The sequence below is a fragment of the Dermacentor albipictus genome, chromosome 1 (assembly GCF_038994185.2).
Source record: "Dermacentor albipictus isolate Rhodes 1998 colony chromosome 1, USDA_Dalb.pri_finalv2, whole genome shotgun sequence".
NCBI classification, from domain to species: domain Eukaryota; kingdom Metazoa; phylum Arthropoda; class Arachnida; order Ixodida; family Ixodidae; genus Dermacentor; species Dermacentor albipictus.
Genome location: NC_091821.1, coordinates 156,323,078 through 156,343,926, shown reverse-complemented (window position 1 = coordinate 156,343,926; position 20,849 = coordinate 156,323,078). Strand labels below are relative to the sequence as shown.

At 42.7% G+C, this 20,849-nt stretch overlaps 1 protein-coding gene across 1 annotated transcript in view; it reads left to right on the top strand.

Annotated features, from left to right (window-relative positions):
* The first annotated feature begins 306 nt into the window (after positions 1-306).
* The window catches only part of LOC135916558 (ribosome biogenesis protein bop1-A), an 86,250-nt gene continuing 65,707 nt past the window's right edge, over positions 307-20,849 (top strand). The window contains exons 1-5 of the mRNA XM_065449981.1: positions 307-540; positions 2,729-2,944; positions 12,542-12,742; positions 15,746-15,897; positions 17,106-17,325. Of these exons, the coding sequence (XP_065306053.1) occupies positions 448-540; positions 2,729-2,944; positions 12,542-12,742; positions 15,746-15,897; positions 17,106-17,325 (882 nt within the window). The 5' untranslated portion in view covers positions 307-447. The remainder of the gene's footprint in view (positions 541-2,728; positions 2,945-12,541; positions 12,743-15,745; positions 15,898-17,105; positions 17,326-20,849) is intronic.

The window sequence follows — 20,849 nt, the reverse complement described above, 5'->3', positions numbered from 1 at the left end:
CATAAAAAGTGTTTATGAAATATAACAAAATGTTACTTATAGGTAACTGATATACTGTTGCTCTTTTACCTTTTTTTATTTAGTATTTTTGGCACTTACTTTTTAATACTTTGGGAGGTCTAAGAGCTGTCATCTGTGTAGTCACCATTTTACTGAAATAGTGAGCTGTAATATAACTGTAATAACGACTTGTTTGTGATTTGTTTATCGTGTTACGGACACCACACAGCATACAAATGATAAGCAGACTGAGACGCGGCCACGGCGAACGCGACGCAGAGCCGGAGCGTCAGCAACATGCCGTTGTCATCATCATCATAATTAGCGGCGTGTGTCCGTGGTCGCGCGTGTGCACGCATCACGCATTGCCTCCTCGATTCACGCGTGCTTGTAGTGAACTCAAATCTGTGCACGTGTGTCGCGTGCGTTTAATAAGGTGGCAACGTGATGACTGCTAAGCGATCAACTCCTAAGGTGTCTGCCAAGTCTCGTTCACAAGAAACTGACAAAAGCCAAGAAACAGACATGAAAAACCCCCAGGTAGTCCCCGATATTTGACGTGTGAGATCATGCAGGTCTTGTACAAAGCATGGTAGTGCATAGTCTTTGTCACTTCGAACGTTAAAACACAATGTAGACGAAATGGAAAGCGTAATCTTCGCAGCAGATACTAATTGAAATGCTAATGTATTGGAAGAGCCGTAAAGATGTAAAGAGCCACATGTAAAGAGCCGATCGAATGCGCGTGCACTGGCAATGCTGCTGCACGTCTCCAAACACTTCATCGAATCCTATAAACCGTCGTGTTGAAGCTTCTTTTTTTTTTTTAACGTGGTGTGGCAAAAGTCGAAGGTGGTTAACTCTTGGCTGCATGACGCTTTTTTAACCTTCACACCGATAGCAATAGCTCCAGAAGCGAGAACGTGCGCTTGCGTTGCACTTGATATTATATCGGCGCTACACAGCCACTTTCGATCGCGATCGAGCCCGATCCGGATCGAAGTTCTTGACCATGATTGGCTCCCTCCCGCAGCTTGCGCAAATCAGCCAATCGCGGTCGACAAATTCGATCACGAGCGAAAGTGCGCATGTCACACCCGTATTAGATACGTTTGTCCGGATGTACCATACAAAGTTTTTAATGTGTGGAGACGTTTTGCTGTTGGCACTTGCAGTGCCTGACCTGCAAGTATGGAAACCAGCACCTTAATTTAAAGATTGTTGACTATTTATATGGCTTGGACACATTGGCTGACGGTTATGGCAGGGAACAACTATCGCAAAATTTTAATGTTAGCTGCCAAACAAAGCTGTTTTTCAGCAGAAAAACTTATCCACGTGCTACTTTCATTCCTAAGCTGAAAGCGCGAGGGGGAAGTGCTGTAGTGTCATGTAGCAAGTGCCTTGCATTCTTATGGTTCTTTTTCCTTTTTTAAAGCAAAATTGGAAATACTATGCAACTCCATGAACCTGTTCTTCCCAGTGAAATGAAAAGTATTGTTGGAATGGATGCTATGCTCAGCTCCTTTGAATTTGGGGCAATGGCCATGTCTATGAGCCTCATTTATTATACAACTGTTGTCCCTAGGCATTATTAAACTTAGTACCATATGAGCCTCTGTCGGAAGAAAGAGTTCTACAGCATTGAAAGGAGTTATTGCATCAGAAGGCTGTGCAAGCTCTACTGCACTTCTCGCTATCCACCAGCCTATGTGAACACATCAAATGGAAATGCTCTTCCTGGTCTTTTCTTTTATCTCTTTCTCTCTCTCTGCCCTCTTTTCAACTGCTATTTCCCCCATCCCATTTCAGGGTAGCAAATTGGAAATTCTCATCTGTGTAACCTCCCTGCCTTTCCTCTCTTCTCTCTCTAATCTCAGATGGAAAAACTGGCTATGATGATTCAGTTTTGCTGTAATATTTATGCAAGGTAGATTTCAGCTTGTGCACTTCATGCTTAATCCAGCTGCCTTTTTCTGGTTTCTACTGCATGCAACTTCACTTTCTGCCACTTGCTTTAGGTACAAGGGCCGTACCAAGGCCTAATCAGCAGCCGCTCCTCCATCTTGCCAAGCAGCAGAAACCCTTAGATCTAACTTACAAAATGGGATATCAAGCTTTCAGGGTCAGAAATCATTCTTCTCTTGTTCTTAAATAATTTTAAAAGTAGGTCTTGGTTGGAAAGCAGCTTTTTAGTGCAGCTGACTTTCGAGCAATTTTGCAAATAGGTCTTTTCCGATGTTCTGTAAGTTGACTGCACTCTAAAGCTCCACTGCCACCAGGAAATCATATATAGGGTAAAACACTTGCTGTACATATATACCGACTTCAGTATTTTGAAGCATTCAGTATTTATGATCAATGGCAAAGAGATCTAGCTTCCGTAGGCTGTTGTATTGTCCCAGGCTCTCAGCTGTCATTGCCTGCTTTGATGACCACATGTGATGGGCAGTTACAGTCGAAGTTTTTGTTTTGTGGTGACTACTGGGCTGGTATAGTGTAAGAATTCCTTTTGCTCAATTCTGTTCCTATGTTATCATCCAAGGCCAGCTGATCCCGGTGACAACTTAGAAGAAGCACTGACATAGAGTGAAAGTTACAGCATTGGAATAGAATCAATACAATATCCCGGTACTGTTGGGTACATGCCCTACAGTGGATAGAAACAATCTCAACAGGTTTATGTCATAATTCTGTTTTCAAAAGATGACTTTTCTTTTCCTTCAAGGAGCGTGAAAGTGATGACTCTGACTCAAGTGTGTACTCAGACTTGGGCAGTGATGATGAGGATTCATCAGAGTTGGAGGAGAGTGCCGATGAAGGTGACGTCAGCAGTGGAGAAGAAAGTGATGAAGGTTGCAAAAGTGGGGATGATGAACGTGGCGACGAATTTACCGACGAGCCGGATAATGCCCAACAGCAGACAGATGATGAATCAGAGGATGTGAGTTGGCAACCAAGTAAATTGGTAGATTGACACTGTTATTGCTATTGTTTGTTTTGGCAATGTTGCTGAGTTGTTTTTCCTGTGTGTGTGTGTGTGTGCATGGCTACCACAGCTATCAAATAGCTATCATAGAAGTCTCCACTTTGGTAATGCATCTTTTTCATTGTCACTGTGTGCTCTTCATTATTTTAAACATAAAGCATGGACATTGGCGCAATGAGAGAAGTACTCCAGTTGCCCTGCAAACTCTTGGGTATAATTAAAAGCCAACTGCTGCAAAACTTTAGGCAGCCTAAAAAACTTTGTTTGTGATATCATAGGTGCAGATGAGGCTTTTCAACATTTTAAATTAATGTTTGAAGTGCCAGTGGATGTGTCATATGAAGCGTGCAAAATTTAAAATTTTTTATACTGAAACAATGGAGAGGAGGGGCATAGAGTAAAGAAAAAAAGCTATCATTAGTGCTTTCTGGAAGTAACACAGAACCCAGAATTTTCTGGCCATTCTGGCACTTCTGGTTGTTGCTTTCTTGGTAAATTATGCATTGTTACAGTACCCAATGTTTTAATTTTATGACAATAAATGCCAAGTAGCAAGTAGTAACATAAATAGGCTCTGTATGTACGAGAGCGAATCAGTCTTTGCCTCCCCCCCCCCCCTTTTTTTTTTGCCGAATTAAGACTTTCAATGCGAAGTCAACATATCCATTCCCAGGGGTGGGCCTTTCTCGGACCGACCTGGCCTTATCTCCTGGTTGCTTTGCTGCTCGGCGCTGCTCTCAGTTGTTGAAGATGGGAGGTTGTACTTCACACGTCCACGTCGCATGAGCAACAGAGTGTAATTTCTTTTCTATAGAGCAATGGACGAAATCCACAGGGAAATACAGTCCATGTATGGGATAAGGTGTCTCGCTTTGAGAAGTGTGAGGTGGTTGTGTTGTAAGTTCACAAAAGGCCTTGAAGGCTTGCATGATAATGAGCGTTTGGGGAAGCTGCTTGCATCGCTGACTGACGACAACATGGCACAGGGCATCTCGATTTAAGTGCTGCAATTGGGCAGATGTCTAAACCAGTATGGGGACTATGGGGAAAAATAGTGTAGGGTGCGTAGAATACTACGTGTACAGTTAAACCTCAATATAATGAAGTCGGTAAATCGGCAATTTGCTTTGTTATATCAAAATTTCATTCTATGGAAATTTGAACTTTTATGCAAATAAGTACAGTTGCCGATCAATTTTTCTTACACAGAAAGGGGCTGCAGAATTTTCCAAATTATTGGACAATCAAAAAAAGCAAGTTTGAATGAGAAAACAATTCCATTTAAAAAATTTGGGAGTAGGCAGTGAATGATAGTTTCATGGCATGTACAACGACTATATCTTCTTGGTGGTATGATAAGCAAAGCCAGCCGTGCTTTCACGTGCACTTCGCCCCCGCGGCTGATAGCGTCGCCTGCACTAGGACGACACTATCAGGAAAAGCGCCAGCAACAGGGAGTGAATGCTTCGTCTGCCTCTCGCTCTAACGGGTCACCAAAACTCGAGATCATGCAGCATCCAATATTAAATGCACGGTAAGACGGCTTACATGGTGCCATGCCATCTCGGCACGCCCACTCTTTGCATACGTGGCAGAGTACCTCTAAAGCAGGGTGCATGGGTGCGTATGCACTTAGGCACACTTACAGCCATGCATAGCCATGGCCGAGACGCGCACCAATTTAACCCCCCTCCACCTCCGCCCTCTCACGCGCGCGCTTGATCGCGTTACGGCGAGCTCGCTCCCCTCCCCTTTTTTTTCCTTTTCTCGCACGGGAAGGCAGTACTCGTGAAGCCAACATCTTTCTTCGCTCACCCTTACACACTTTCACTCGCACCTAAAGCACATAATGCACTTATCGCACTTGGACTATATTGTGCCTTTTCACGGAGCAGTTTATTTGAGAGAAACGAGATGGCACTTTCGTGCCGCACCGCACTTCACCTCAGCGACAGCACAAGAATACCTTACTTCTACCTTGCTTCTGTGCGATCAGCTGTCGGAAATGCAACTGAGTTTTCGCTGTTGCACTGTGCTCCAATCATGTTAGATTGAAGACGTGTACAGTAGTTGGCTGCAAAAGTAGTAACTGGCATATTAAGGAATGGAATGAATCTATGTAGTCAAGTTTGCGGACCGCTGCTGCAACTGTCCGTACGTGTTACCGGCACATTGAGATGTCCAGCTTTCCTCGACAATACAGAAATTTACTCATCTGCCAGAGTTGTAGCACTAACCATCGAAGAAAGGGCGTCAGCCCCAAAATGTCGGCAAGAGTTAGTACTGCTCTTTTAAACAATGACAAAACAAGCAGCACCGCTTCCTGTCATAGCAAGTTTCGCACACAATATCTACACACATCTACTCCAACTGGCACGGAAACTTACGCCCACTCTATTGCCAACATATCAAGAATGAGTGAATTGGAGCACACTTGAATATATGCACACTATATACGCACAATAACTCACGGATTATGCCGATAGTGCATGAATGGCCAAAGCTGAATGTTTAATGACGGCCCATAAGAGTAAGCAAGTTACTAGCGATAATACATCTTTGCTACAAGGTAATAAAATGTACAAAATAGCTACATTTCAAGCCTTGTGCGCAGCAAGAAAAAATCTATGAACTGAGGACAGCCGCGAGCGATTAGGCAGAAAATAATCAGATAGTGACTGCACCAAGGAGCATTACTGAGTCAGAAACGTGACAAGCTGCTGCTTCAGAATATTTGCCAAATAAAGTACAAAGACCAAAACGCACTAATCTTGAATCAATTCATGAGCGGAAAGTTTGGATAGCTTGGAATACATATTTAGCCCCGCTTTTACAACAAGCACCATATATGCTGCTCTCGCCATCTGGACATTGGTTAATCAGCTCCGAAAGTGCTTTTACATGTTCTCAAGCTGTGGCCAAAGCTTCGTCTCGTTCACCCAGTCACCTTCTATGATATCTCCCGAAACAGGGGTTTGCTAAGCCGCACCGGCGTCATACACATCTATTGTTCATATGAATTCAATGGAGGCAGTTGAGGCAAGCAATGTACGTGTCACCACGTGATCAAACAGGGCAGCGCCCTCAGGATCGCCGCGAAAAGGGTCAATAGGGAATATGGTTTGGCTCCACTTCGGCGGTCACTCTTGTCGCGTGGCGCACGATTTGAAAGGTGCATTTGCAAACAGCTGCTTGTAATTCAGTAATTTGACCATCTGCATCCGCAGAAGTTTCCATTTAGTGTCTCAGCATTCCTTTGCGGCGGCAGTGAAATTTCATTATATTGAAATGGCATACAAACACACTTTGTTATTGCGGGCGAGGACTTACGGAGTCGCCATCTGTCGGAACTGCCTCCCTTGCATAGTATGAGGGATCATACGGCGTGCTCCTCACAAGTTTCACTTACGGCGCTCAATAAGAACACACGACAGCCTTCCTGGACACTTCTGTAAGTACCCTCAAAACGAGGGAAGTTGGGCAAACGGTGGGCAAACGCTGTGAGCAAACTACGTGAAATATGTTCTTATAGTGGGCTGTCTGTATAACTAAATGGAGGATAACACAACGAGGCCTCAATGCAGCGATCGCACGGGTTTGTGGTGACCGACTGCACGCCTGCATCCATGTACGCGCACCAGGTTTCCCTTTCGCTGTGAGCGCGTTTTCGCATTGTGCCCTGAGCTTTAGGCAGCAGCATATGAGCATTTGACAGCACACAAGCAACCAATGTTGCTTGGAAACTATCAGAGCTGTTCAGAAATAATTTCGTTATAACTGTGGGCTTCGGCACCTACCAGGTGACTTGGGATGTCCGTCGCAATGATCGAATTTTTTTTTTTTAACATCTTGGACGTTTAAATACCATTATTTCTCAAGTTGCCTCGCACTGTATGTTTACCGGTCTTCTCAGCGAGCAATTACCCACTGCTTCGTTTATTTAATCCAGTACATTTCATTGTTTGGTGCTACACAAGTGTGAGCATACATCATGCCTCTTTTTATGTGCTTTTTCTGGTTCCCTTTCCATTACTGTGAACTTGCCAGTATCTAGCATTAACAAGTTCATAGGCCAAAACTTCATTACATTAGCCGGGCAGCGCGCCCAGGCGAGCGTCTCAGTGCGCGCTTTCTGCTACTCACCGAACATCGCAGCCCCGATGCCGTATTAGAAATCTACCTCGCGTCTGTGCTTGCTGCACACTCAGGTTGTAGCTGATGGCTCTCTGCCGGTTCTAAGTTTCGCGAGCCAAGCTTCGCGCAGCTTCTTGTCCTGCGGCTACGTGTGAATAAGGCTGACACTGGACTCCGTTGCATACGTGCAGCACTGAGCAGTAGCCTACCATGCTGCATACCTCCAAAGGTGGCCGCTACCTATTATAGAGCTTTCAAATGTTGTCAAGCAGACACCCAAGGCGGGAAAGCCTCACCACTTAATCAGAATCGAAGCACAGGTGGGACTTGAAACTTTCGTATTCAGCTTGCTTCGGCGCTTCCGTCACACCAACGGTGGCGCCAGTTTTCCAATGGTAGAGCTCGCCCCCAATATTGAAGTTCTAAATACATGGTGTTTGATAGACAAGAGGTTATGAAAAGTTAAATACTTCATTGTATCGAGAATTTCGTTATATTGAAGTTCATTATATCGAAGTTTTCACTGTGTTTGTAATTACCTGTTTGTACCTTATTTTGGTCATAAAAAAACAAGGGCAAAGACTTTCTGACTTGCTCTCGTACATACTGTCCAAATATGCATTAGGAAGGGCAGTGTGGATGCATTTGTTTACATTTTTGGCGTTATGGTTGTGGTTCAAGCTTTTCCTGGTAATTTCAATATTGATGGCTCCCCCAGCAGGCAAATGCGGCTTTCACAGCAGTAGGAGCTCCATGTCCTTCCTGGGTAGCCGCATGCTGCTACATATGGTGTTCCGGGATCTATGTTATATCCACCTTTCGTTGCTCACCACCAAATGCTCGTGCTTTCTGTAGAAGGGCCATTTAAATGCTTTTAATTTAAAGTTACACCATTATCAACCCTACGATTTAGTCACACTTGCTTCGATGACATGTATTAGGAATTTGTAACAAACTTATTCCAATGACAGCTTTATTGCAGTTGGCATTTAAAACAGGCAGGTCATTTGGATCATCACTGTTCAAGTAGGGAGCTGGAGGTAAGGATATGTGATGATCGGAATAATGTTTGGTTGCTTACGCAGATTTTAAGCTGATGTAGAAAAACAGTGGAGTTCCAAAATCCAAATGGCCTGCTTACTGCAAGACCAACTTTGGTCATGACACAAACACGTGTAGACTTGTTTTGCTCATGTGGCAAAATATATCCAGTCTCAAGAAAATGCAAGCCAGGACACCAGTATACCAAGTGCATTCAAATTGTTGTTTGTGTTGAAATATCAAAATTGAGTATAATGGTGGTTTTGTGTGTGTGTGTATGTTACGTGCACATGTACACAGGTGCATGTATGTGCATGTGCACGCATGTTTGTGTGCATGCATGTGTGTGTTGGAACACTATGCTGTTTACAACATCACTGAACTTTCATTCTTCCTGATCTGAAGTGGATGAGTGGATTTAGTGCCAGAATTCAGTTTAAGTTTGAGTAACTGAATATATATTACAAGTACCACAACCATGAGTGTTGGAAGTGTGGTAGCTATTGCTCTGTCAAGTGCTCCATGGCTCCATGGGCACTATTTGGGAACAGCCTAAGTGTTGAGAAAACAATGTGTTAAATGGCTACAGTGCTGGCACTTTGCATTTATTCAATATGAGTGTTTGAGAAGGGGCTCTGGTGCTATTTGATTTTTGTCATCATTAGGCAGTGCAAGTGTTGAGCAATAATAGCTGCACCTATGGTGGCTGAAATCGCAGTGGTAAATATTGGGAGCACATGCCTGATGAAACTGCTATGCCGAATGTTGTGGTATGGTAGGGTTTTGCATTTGTGGAGTTTATTTTGAGACAGAATCATGGATGTCCTTTTGAAATTATCTTTTTTCCAGAAAAGCCTACGCTTATGTTTCCTTTTACAGCACAATGAAATTCTCAGTTTTTTTTTCTTTTTTTTCCTTTTTAGTATTAATCATGATTTTTCCCATGCTTTATCGTAAAAAAAGGCAGTATAGCAGTGGAACATTTTTTTCAGAGTTGACATTAACATAGCCATAGGATTTATCCCATTACAATTTACTGTACATATTTACCAATGTTATAACCTGTGGTGCGCTCTTTGCAATTCCCATAACAAAGCACTGAGGACACCCTTTCCATGTTCGTACTGGATACAGAAGTCAGTAGACCTAGCATAGTACATGAGATGACAGGCCAGGCTCAAACATGTCCTTCAGAAAACTATAGGGCCCCCGTGATTTCTTCAATAGCATATGTCTGATATGGTATTCTCACAGCTCCCTTGATAGTAAGATATGCTGTCATGCCCCACTAGTAACAGTAAGATGGCAGAAAACAACTGCTCATATGCGTCGAATGCTGTTGCGAGTTCCACCTTCATGCTTGGATTCATGATCTGAGCATAGTACCAGAATGACTCGCTGGTGTACTGCAAGTCACGAGCAAAGTTTTGCTGCACGGCACAGCTACATTTTTCTGCAACACCAGCGTAGCACACTTGAAAACTGTTAATGATTTCACACTCATCTACAATGTTGTGCTTGCAGTCAACCCGTGCTGAAGTTGTTGCATGTACTGCATCATTTCATCGACTAGACAGTGCCTGCAGACACACAGCAAGGAAATGGTACACATCATGCAAGATAGTAGAGTCAGCTTCTAGTTCCTTAGTTGTTGAGAGCAGTTTTTCCTTTGCAACACCTGTAGTGGCTCAGCGGCTAATGCATTGCGCTACTGAGCACGAGGTCATGGATTCGATTGCCGGCTGTAACAGCAGCATTCTGATGGAGCAGAACGCAAAAACACTTGTGTACCATGCTTTGAGTGTTAAAGAACCTCAAGTGGTCAATGTTAATCTGGAGCCCTCCACTAAACCACTGTGCAGTTTTGAGATGTTAAACACCAGAATTAAATTTTATTTACTTAGGGAACCTCCACTTGATGAGCAGCTTGTGCAATCATTTCATTGTCACAATGAATGCCATGGTCATGTGATCACAACTCAGAGCCCTGGGATTCGGATTTTTCAGGATAAATCCAAGTCCTGCATTTGTTTATTGGCAATTATTCTTTTATATTATCAAATTAATTTCAAAACGCAGCACCCTATTGATAGGACATCATGTACCTTCTCTCATGCGGAAAATTCTGCTTGGCATTACAATTTAATTTTTCTCATGGCGTTTCTTAATCATGGAATGGAAAAACACCTTTGAGTAAAGGTGTTGATTAATTTTCAGCTATATGCCAATGTATGTTGCAATGACTATTAAAAAAGGTCAGCTCATGAATAGCAAAGGGGTGTTTTTATATAGACTGTAGGTAAAGATGTTATTCCGATGCTGCTTTTGCATTTACCCTTGACAGCATGCAGGGTGTCTACCAAACAGGTAAACCGGGAATTCTCAGGGATCGTGAAGTCTGGAAATACTCAAGGAAAATTAGCTGTAATTTTATTGAAAGGGAATGAAAGTCGCACTAATGCTGGCTCGAGTAACAGAGAAGAATCGTAACAAATCATCTTTGATGCCATGTCGTCGGCTGGAGGAGTTGCCAACGACCGATTTTCCCGTCGCCCGATTTTTGGGGCATGTCCAGTAATTCGGACAGCTTCGCGGCATTACCACCTACCCCATAGAGTTAATGTAAAAGGACTTATGAAATTTCGGATGCAAGAGCCATTCACTGTCTGATTTTCCCGACTATTTACCGTGACCGCACGTCAAAAACGGCATTAATCAAAGCCACCTCTGCCACCATTTGATTATCTCACCGCCTCGAACCGGTGCTCTAGCACGCAGATCCACTGGCAGCCGTAGCCACCACAACCCCAACGCTAGGCCTAGCTACTTTGACATTCGCTACTGTTAGCAATGACGCCAACTCAGCCTTTGTAATCCTCGACAATGGCTTCGAAGCTCGGAAAGCACGACATGTTGCATATCCAGAGTATTGCGGTGAAGCTTAACAAGTGTGGGAAGAAGCAATTGTCACAGGGCTCATTATGTATTCCTTAATTATACACGCGAGCACCCGCCATCTTCTGTCACAGTACGAGCACCAATATACCTAATAAGCGCACTGGCAGCCTTTCAGAGCTTTTCCAGGCGTGCCTGTGGTGATTTGAGCGCTTAAGGGCAGTGAAAGACATGCATTCATTTTTTCCGGATTGCCTGATTTTCAGACGTTTTCGCAGCCCCTAGGGAGTCCGAAAAATTGGACGTTTACTGTAAAACTGACCAATAGGATGGTACAAATGGTCCGTGGGGCGAACGCGCAGTGTAAGGAGGATGAGAACAGAAAGGACTGACGCATTGAGGAACGAACGGAAAAGGAAGTGTACTGCCGCTTCTTTGAAGGACCTTGAGCTCAACAAACAAAGTCATGGCTGACTCCAACATTCAGGTGTCCCTCAACCAACCAAAATAAGCTCTGTAAAGCAGTGAAATGCAACGCTGAGGCATTGTGTGTGGGCTGAGAGTATGTAAGGACAGGTGAGGTTGACTTTCCAGCTACTTAGAGAGGAGGAGCAGGAGGAGGAAGATGGAACTTTATTATTACAGAAATCGTTGCGCGGTTTATTCCTGGGTGGTTCCCTCTGACAGGGCTCCACTGGCCATCGCGGCTTGCCGGGCCTGGTCGAGGGTCGCCAGTTGGCTTCCCAGGCTGAGAGAATCGCGCTTGTGAGATTGTTTGGGCCTCATACCAATGAGCTTGTAACAGTTGATAGAAATAGCTGATATACGAAATTTTTTGCTTTTATATGCATCTCTTTTTATTCGTATTTGAAAATGTTCGACTCAATTTTCAATGGGCTTTACCATGTTTTTTGAACATATTTTGTTTGCTGTGCATTTTACGAACACCTCCCTTCTGTTTTCTTTTTGAATAAAATAAACAGCACTCATTACTATTCAAACTGGATTAAATCGCTTTTTATTTTTAACATGCTTACTAGAAAGTGATAACATTGGGCGACATGGTATCAGCCCAGTTTGACATAAAACAAAGTTCTGTGTCACTCAGGGAATTTTACAAGGGCACTCAGGAAAAACCTGGAAAACTCAGGGAATTTGGAAATGTCAACTTCGTAGACACTCTGCATGGGGTAGTAAGCAAAATGGACTTGCACAAGGGCTATATACTGTGCCATACATGCTGCAAACTGCCTATGGTGGTACCAGTAATAGGTCTCTCATGATTGCTTTTGGAAGCTTTCCTTGGGACCAGTAGAGCCACTTTTTTATTATGTGAACAACTGATTGTTCTCAGGAAGGTCATTCTTGTGAGAATCATGGGCACACATATTTGGTAACAGTGTTTTGGAACAATATGTGTGTAAACCTTATACTGATAGAGCTTTTGTGCATCACTTTCATGTGGTTTTCTCCACTGATCAGGAGGAAACTACCAAGATGAAGTTTCATGGTGGCAAAGAGGAAGACTTTGTCCTTGGCAAGAAACCTAGAAGTGATGGGTCAAAAGCTTCTCATGGCAAACGCTCGGCTGCAGTTACCAAGCAGGAGGATGTAAAAATTGATAGCCTTGGTACTGAAGTGGCCAAGGCAGATGAATATGCTTTTGATTCATCAGATGAGGAGGTATGTGACATATATGAAATTATACTTGAATGTGTTGAATGTTGCTGCTACTTGCTACATGCCACCACAGAAGCACAAATTACTCTTTGTGCTTGAGCTCTCTATGCCACAAAAAATAAACTTTAATAATTAATTTACGTGGGATCTCAAATGTACTTGCTGCACAAGTAAATATGTGAAGCCACATAAGCCCACAAATATACTTATGCGAAACAAACAAAAATAAGTGACCAGCAAGCTTTTTTTTCTTCCCATTTCTTTTCTTCTCCTCATTCACTTGCGAGAATGCCTTGCATACTTGCATCCATCTCTTATGCTCTAGCGCGTACTGAGAAAGAATCAAGTTTATCAGTTAAGGTGATGGATGGTGGATTGATGTATAACTGTGTGCCTGTATTTTTCTATCCTTCATTTTGTTCTGATGTTCTTTAAAAAATCGTTGCTAGCTAGCCCAGTTGTCAGTCATTTAGTCGTTATTGTGACAGCACATCCTGCACATGTTTCAGCAATTTCGCTGAGTTGTAGGAAGGACACACCTTAATAATTTTAGATAAAATGGCAGTGACACTTGGCCATTTCTGCAGAAAATAGGCAAAACCTTATGCTACTGTTAATAGCTAGTCCTGGTTTAGTTTGAACAAAATGTAAACTAGGTATTATCTTATATAGTCGATATTTTTATTTATTTTTTGTCTGCATTCTGAAATTAGCATTGAAATTTTACTCTGTTGTGTAAAGTGGCACCATTCACTATGTTTTACATGGTTACATTGCTGTGCTTTCACATTATTGTGTTGAAATTTACTTGCGTGACACATATTTGGTTGGAGCCTACAACATAAGATGTTCATTGATTGAATACATTGTACTGGTGGCATGAAAAGTGCTGGAGGGAGAAGCACTGTACCAAGTCTTATAGGGCGTCATTCAGGGTTGAACAGTGCGATGCATATTATTAGGCCCTGCAACCTTGACTTTTTTTTTACAACATAACTCCCGAGAAGCTAGTGCTTGCCCTTGCTCTTTTAGGTGTTGCTAGGTGCTCCGTGTATTTCTTGCCCCATATTGTGCATTTCATTACATCTTGTGTTGCAAAAGTTAATAGGCTTGTTATATATGTCTAACAGCAAACGGCATAATTAGGGTGCTTATTGTCATGAACGTGCTGCACGCTTAAGATATAGTGATTATGCCTTTTTGTCCACTTCATTTTTCTTTTTCTTATTATTTATACATTTCGTTTTTTAATACAGTCGCCGACCGATAAATCTGACAGCGATAATCCTGACATGCTTGGTAATTTGGACAGCTTCGCGGCACCGCCAATGGCCCCATAGACTTAATGTGTAAAGATGACCGATATTTTGGACTGCCGCCAGCTCTACATTCAATTATCCAGGCTTCGTCTGTGGCTGTAGTGTATGCCGACTCTGCTACCATTACGTTATCTAGCAACCTTGACAAGACATCAAGTATGGCCTCAGAGATTACATACTTGACAGTAATCCCCAAGGCCTTGCCTTTGTCAGAGCACTACGCCCCACAGATTTGACAGTAAATACCTATCTTGAAATCTATGCCTGAATTATGGGTTGCATCAACATCACAATCATCACATCCTACTCTGGCATGGAGGAAAGAAACAAAATAGGAAAGGTCCTGACGTCACGTTTTTGAAGCCAGAAAGGCAGCCATATTGCTGTGCCATCTCCCTTTGCACCTTCAATCAGCTTCCCAGAGCAGATAGACGCAAGCTTTGAACTTCCATTGCTACAAGCCACCGCAAGTGTGTGCTGCCGACACGCATCAGAACAAAGCCTACAAAACTTCTGTAACAGTTTTAGTGGAGCAGACTCGATCCTGTGCTTTACCGTGGAACATTGAAGAGGACGCCATAGACCTATGCTGTGATTACTTGAGTGTCTCTGTTGCTGGCTGACACTCACACTCCATAGACCCTAAACACAACTTTCAAGCTTACACCTCGCGCTCCAAAGTCAGCTTGCCTCGCGAACAGAATGTGCTGGGAGAACGACAGGAGCCAAAAAATCTCATCTCACGTTTCAGAGGCTGAAAGCAGCAGCGAGAGCTTCAGGAGCACAGTTGCTATGGCAGTGGTGACATTTGGGGTACCAGTCCCAGTGCTCCTTTGCAAAAAACAACACGTGACTTCCGCCATACTTTTCCAACACATCTGTGCTGGCCGGGGCCTCTCCTACGCTTTCCTTCCTCCATGTGTTCTGGCTATTCCGGCAGCCCTGTGCATTGGCTGCTTTCGCCAATTTGTTTGTCGAGTTAGCCTTTCGGACAGCGTATCGCCATTCTGTGCTTGTTTGTTTAGTTTGCATTCCAGACAGCGCTCTGCTGGCTCCAAGAAGTCTTTCTTCTGAACTTATCGACAGGCCACGTGAAATGACACCAATGGTGCACACGCAGTCTGAATGAGCCCTACTTTGCAATTGAACAATTGAGCAAATTTTTACACTGTCAAATAGCGACTCTAACTCGGATACTGATGATGTGCCGTGTGCTCCGGAGCCTTCACATGCGGATCTGTCTTGAGCCTTTGCAGTCCTTGCATCAGTGTACAGTGACAGCACAAAACTGGCAGAAATGCAGGCGTACTTGGTTGCACTTAAATGGAAGTCCGTGCAGCAATGAAACGACCACTTATTCCTCGCACAGCGGCCTTAAAACATAAATAAAATGATCTTTTTTTGGGTGCATACATTTTTTTCGGACATTCGATAATTCGGACTTATTTACATTCCCCGTGGAGTCCGAATTATCGGTCATCGACTGTATAGCAGTTAATTTCCCCTGTGCTTTTTTCTGGCTTCATTGTCTGTTTCCATGTGGTTGTAGCGAAAAAACAAATCGAGTTCCTTCGTTCCGCTTATTCTTATCGCTCATTGCATGAAGGATGCATTATTTATGTGGTTGCCTTTGTGTTGAGGCCAGCTTCTTTTATAGAAATGAAAGGGCATATTTGTAATCTTGCAGGATGTGCGCAATACGGTGGGAAACATACCCATGGAATGGTATGAGCATTATCCACACATTGGTTATGATTTGGATGGCAAGCCTATCCTCAAACCACCCCGGGGCAATGAACTGGATGAATTTCTGCGAAGGATGGATGATCCAGCCTATTGGTGAGTGCCCCCATGGTAACTTTTGTACCTTGTTGTTGTTTTCTTTTTTTTAACTACTCAAAAAAGCCAGGCAGTGTTGTAGATTATAAGCTGTAAAGAACCTTAATCTTTCTTGATCATTGAAAGTGGTGTAGAAAACCTTGGCTGGCTTAGCTGAAAATATTCTTTTGTTCTTATTGGTGCACTCATTTTTATTGGTACATTTTCAAACCTGCCAAGCTTTGCGAATTGTAAAATGGCTGATTTTTAGCACTCATTTATGATTGTTGTATTGACACAAATATTTGATTTTTTTATTTGCATATAGTTGAGGGCAGTACCAATTTCAAGGAAAGACAAATACCTTCACTGAGTCATTTGTTATGGCCCAGTTTTATGGAGCAATTGTTTCTAGGTACCTATCCACGTGGCAGTGACACAAACTGATAGAACCCTGGTTTAAAAGCAACCAAATCTTTGGCATGTATAAACCTCATAAACATTTGTGCTTGTCCATGGTGCAGATCATTGTTGATGTGACTATGTTGAGCTCAGTGGCTCTCCGCAGCATCCCTGCAAAGCAACTTTGCAAATTTTTAATAAGCACTCATCATATTCAATAATCAAATAATTTCCTGTATATATCACAAAATTTTAATATATTTTGGCTTCCTCTGTCGTGTTTTTTTAACTGTAAGGTTGGCAGGTATGCATTTTGTGTTTTAATAAATTATGAGAGGCTGCCTCATTTATTACTGAAATTTGCTAAGCCCTTCTTAGAAGAAAAGTTTAAAATTAGAGCAAATAATTCAATAGAAGTTTTGTCCCAATGTGTTGTTAACTACAATTTGTTATTAAACCAACTAATGTGATGACAGCTTTCTATGCAGCATCCTTGTATTGAAGCCTTAGAAAAGAGAGGGCATAGGCTACAGAGTGCTTAACTGAAGAGAAAGACATGCCACATTTACGAACTGTACCTGTGTCTTAGGGGGCCTTGTGCTGTTTATTGCCATTCTTCCATTGTATTGGTAGAATGCATCTTGTGCTTAAGATTATGTACTTGATAAGCATAGAAAATGTCATCACTGTCACTTTGTCTTTTGATTCTTCTTGGACCCCTTATCCAGTCCACAGGTGGTCTTGTTTGCACTATTTCTAAATGACAGATGTATAGGCCTTTCCTTTCTGGGTATTTTCACATTACATCTTTTCTGATGGTGCTGCAGGCGAACAGTGAAAGACAAAACCACAGGCCAAAATGTCGTCTTATCTGATGAAGATGTTGACCTTATTCAGCGGCTTCAGCAAGGACGCTACCCCAGCGCTAGCTATAACCCTTATGAGCCCTTTGAAGACATCTTCTCTCATGAGACTATGATCCATCCTGTCACTAGTCACCCTCCTCAGAAGCGTAGTTTTGTCCCCTCAAGGATAGAAAAGCAAATGGTAAGAACCTGCTTTCCTATGGCATACTCTGTGCACATTTATCTGCGCAAACTACTCTTTTCATTTGTCAGACTACATTACTCAGCTTATTTTGCTGTTCAGTCTCAAGAAACCTCAAAGGCAGCTAACTCATGGTCAAATGTGCAAGTTGTAGCTCTTTTTTTTCTTCCAACTTTTTTTTTTTTATTTGCCCTAGCAGTTAACAAATTTCTGACATACCGTATTTACTTTAATATAACGTGAACTTTTTTTCCGATAAGATGGGTCCAAAAATTGCGTGCGCTTTAGAATTGAGTGCAACCCTAAATCTGCGTTGCCATATCACCATCAGCATTTCAAAATGGCTGCCTCGTATGCGCTTCGAGCCTAGCTGCCGTAGCTTCCTCCATGTGCTGTAGTAAGTGTGCTTAGGTTAGTCAGTCCACTGTCCGTCTTCCCGTTTTCTGCGTTTGCTCTATCATCATGGAAGTGCCGACTGCAAAGACATGCCGAGTTCAGCACAATTCCGCAATTGAAAGGAAAATGACCACATGTGCCGAGCGGAGACGGATGGAAATCGGACCGCATCACGGGTGTTTGGAGTTCTCGGAACTTGCGTACGGAACTGGCGCAAACAGGAGAGGTGTTCTACACCGGCAGCTGCTACATACGGCGCAGCCACGCAGCCCCTATCTTGAAAGCAATCTGCGGCAAAGACAAGAGTCTACGCATCTAGGCGCACAGCACTGTGGTCTTGTCACTTAGTTCGCGTCGAAGCGAGAGGTGCACAAAGCTCAATTCCCTCGCTCCTGCTACCACTCTTCCTCACTCCAGCATTTAAAGAGTTTCCGTAGTCATTGAGTGAGTCATGCTCATGTTTGCTTGTGCGCATGTGTGTGACACCATGCTTGTTAATTTAGCTAGTAAGTGAATGTTTAAAAGTTCATACGGCCGATAAAACTACTATCCTTACTTTTCGTATAGCTGTCTACTAATTCGCTATCGTAATCGATGCTTTGCCTTTCGCGCTAAACTGCAACTTTTCTTATGTATCACAAGTTTAGTGCATTGGGAGTAAATCTTTCTTTCCAAATGAGAGAAAGTTGTATTTCTGTATGAAAAAGTGAGGTGTGCAGTACTGTAAAGGACTTTTCTTTCTTTAGGTCACGGCAAATAGGTGCGTGTTAAAATCTAGGTGTTTTTTTTTTCTCTTTTTTCTTTTTTTGGTCACCAAAACCGGGTGTGAGTTACAATCGAGGGCGCGTTAGAATCGAGTAAATACGCTAATATACAGACAATTCTTCATATCATGAAGTGCTGTGATCCGTGTTGGAGGAATTTTTGAGGAGGGTTGTGGAGGTTACTCTTAGAAAATCTTTATTTGGTGTGAGATATATGGCAGTTGATTCCATTTATATATCTTCGGGGTGTGCAAATATTAAAAAATTTTATAACAAATAAATATTGTCTTATTCACACATGCAAATATTTTTCAAATAGCTTTCAAATATTTAACATCATTAATTGGACATGGTAAAACATGAAAGTGAACGAAAAGTGCCATAAATTTTATTTCAGGCATAGTAGACTTTAAAAAAAAAGTCATGTAGTAAAGTGTGGTGCGTCACTGAGAGAGTCAGACTTTTGTGACTAAAGCGCGATCATTTGCTCCCAAATTGCTCAGAAGTGGGTATTTCTTGGTACTAGTACATATCCCATATGTCCTAGCTAACATTAGCAAAACTGTTCAACGAAAAAAAGGAAGATTTGAAAAATATGGTGCAAGACACAATTATACTACCTGCGGTGTTATGACCATACACTGTGGATTTTAAAATCCCATCTGGCACTGGGATTTTTAAATGTTCTTGTGTTTCCTTTTTTCGTTGAACAGCTTGGCTAATGTTAACTAGGACACCCTCTATTTATTGTTGCTGCACCTATGTGTTCAAATAAGTTCTCTTTCTCACACCTATGTGTGCTTTTTGAATTAAATTTGAGTACATTTCGTAGCAACATCAGTTGATATATTTAGTGGCACTATATGCCACAACAAATTCTTTTCACTCTGCCATCACCAAAGTCAACACCCATTTTCAGTACACAGATACTAACATGCTCACAAGAGGGCCTTTTATAACTTCCATTTTGACTATGCACAACCAGGTATGCTCTGAAGACGGCTTATAATGTATATCTGGCCAAAGTTGAACGACATTAACTGAGCAGCTTGCACTTTAGTAAATTTTGTTACAATCTGTGTTTCTTATGTGCATATGACATAACACTGCATCACTGAAATCTGAAAGTAATGCAATATCAAAAAAAAAGAAAGAAAAAGACTACTAAATGAGTAACAAAAACACTACAGTGAATTACATTCTCATGCCAAAGTTGAATTACTAATTTGTAATAAAGGAAAACACACTTATACAGTTGAACCTCGCAATAACAAAAGGGACGCGGGGAATGCGAAAAAATTCGCTTTCGCGAGAATTTCGTTGTTGCGAAAAGAGACAGTACAGATAGGTAATGCATCGCAAAACAATACTTTACTGTCAAGATTCTGTTAGCCTACTTTGGCAAGCTTTACTCGAGGATATATTACCGCATTGCCGACGCTACAATGTGCACTGCATGCGTCGACCAGCAGTGGAAGTGCTGCCATAGCGCAGTATTCTTGGTCAATTGCTTTCGGAGATGCGATCACTTTTGCAAGATTTTGCGTAACTCAGCACCGGACGGAGAGCAACAGCTCATGCAGCAGCATTTCTCCAGTGCACATTGTTGCCCGTACGAAAGCGCCAAGTGCGAAAGTGATCCTATCTCGTGTACCCGAAGGCAAACGATCGAGATAACGGCCCTTTTGCGCAAATTTATGTTTGGTGCTGAATCCGTACGTGATGCCTGTTGGGTGGCGCCAAAACCATCGTTCTTGAAGCAAGGGATGCGTATTCCCAGACGATCGCTCAATCATAGTCCAATGCGTGACACTCCATATGCTGCGATTGCCATCTCAAGGGCCCATGTCGGTGGGACGGGGATGTCCTTGTTTCTGCTGCATTTTTCTCATCATGGCGTACATTACGCAGTGCACTGCAGCGATCGGCAATTGTTCGGAACGTGTGTTCAGTCTGCATTCAGTTTCGTCTCATGCGATTGGCCTAGGCCTCGCTGAGTCGTCAGCCACAGGGAATGCAAACTGAACGTGCATTTCGAACAACGATCTATGATCTCGCCTAGTAGGCATGCAAAAACCATCGTCACATGTCAGTAGCAACATGCGTGCTACTTCTTACGGGCAATCAACAAACAAGGTGGTGGCCGTGACATGTTTCCAGCGCACTGATAACTTCCTGTGCTGGGTTGTTTTTGTGAACAAAATGGCAGTGCCCACACAAATGTAATGAGGTGCTATTTTATGCAATTTTAGTGCAACACAATCGCGTTTGACCACATTTTGGAGCCTGCTAGCTTTACACGAGTAGGTAATATGTGGAGTTACGTTCCGGCAAATTTTGTTGATGTGAGATTGCAGTACAGCG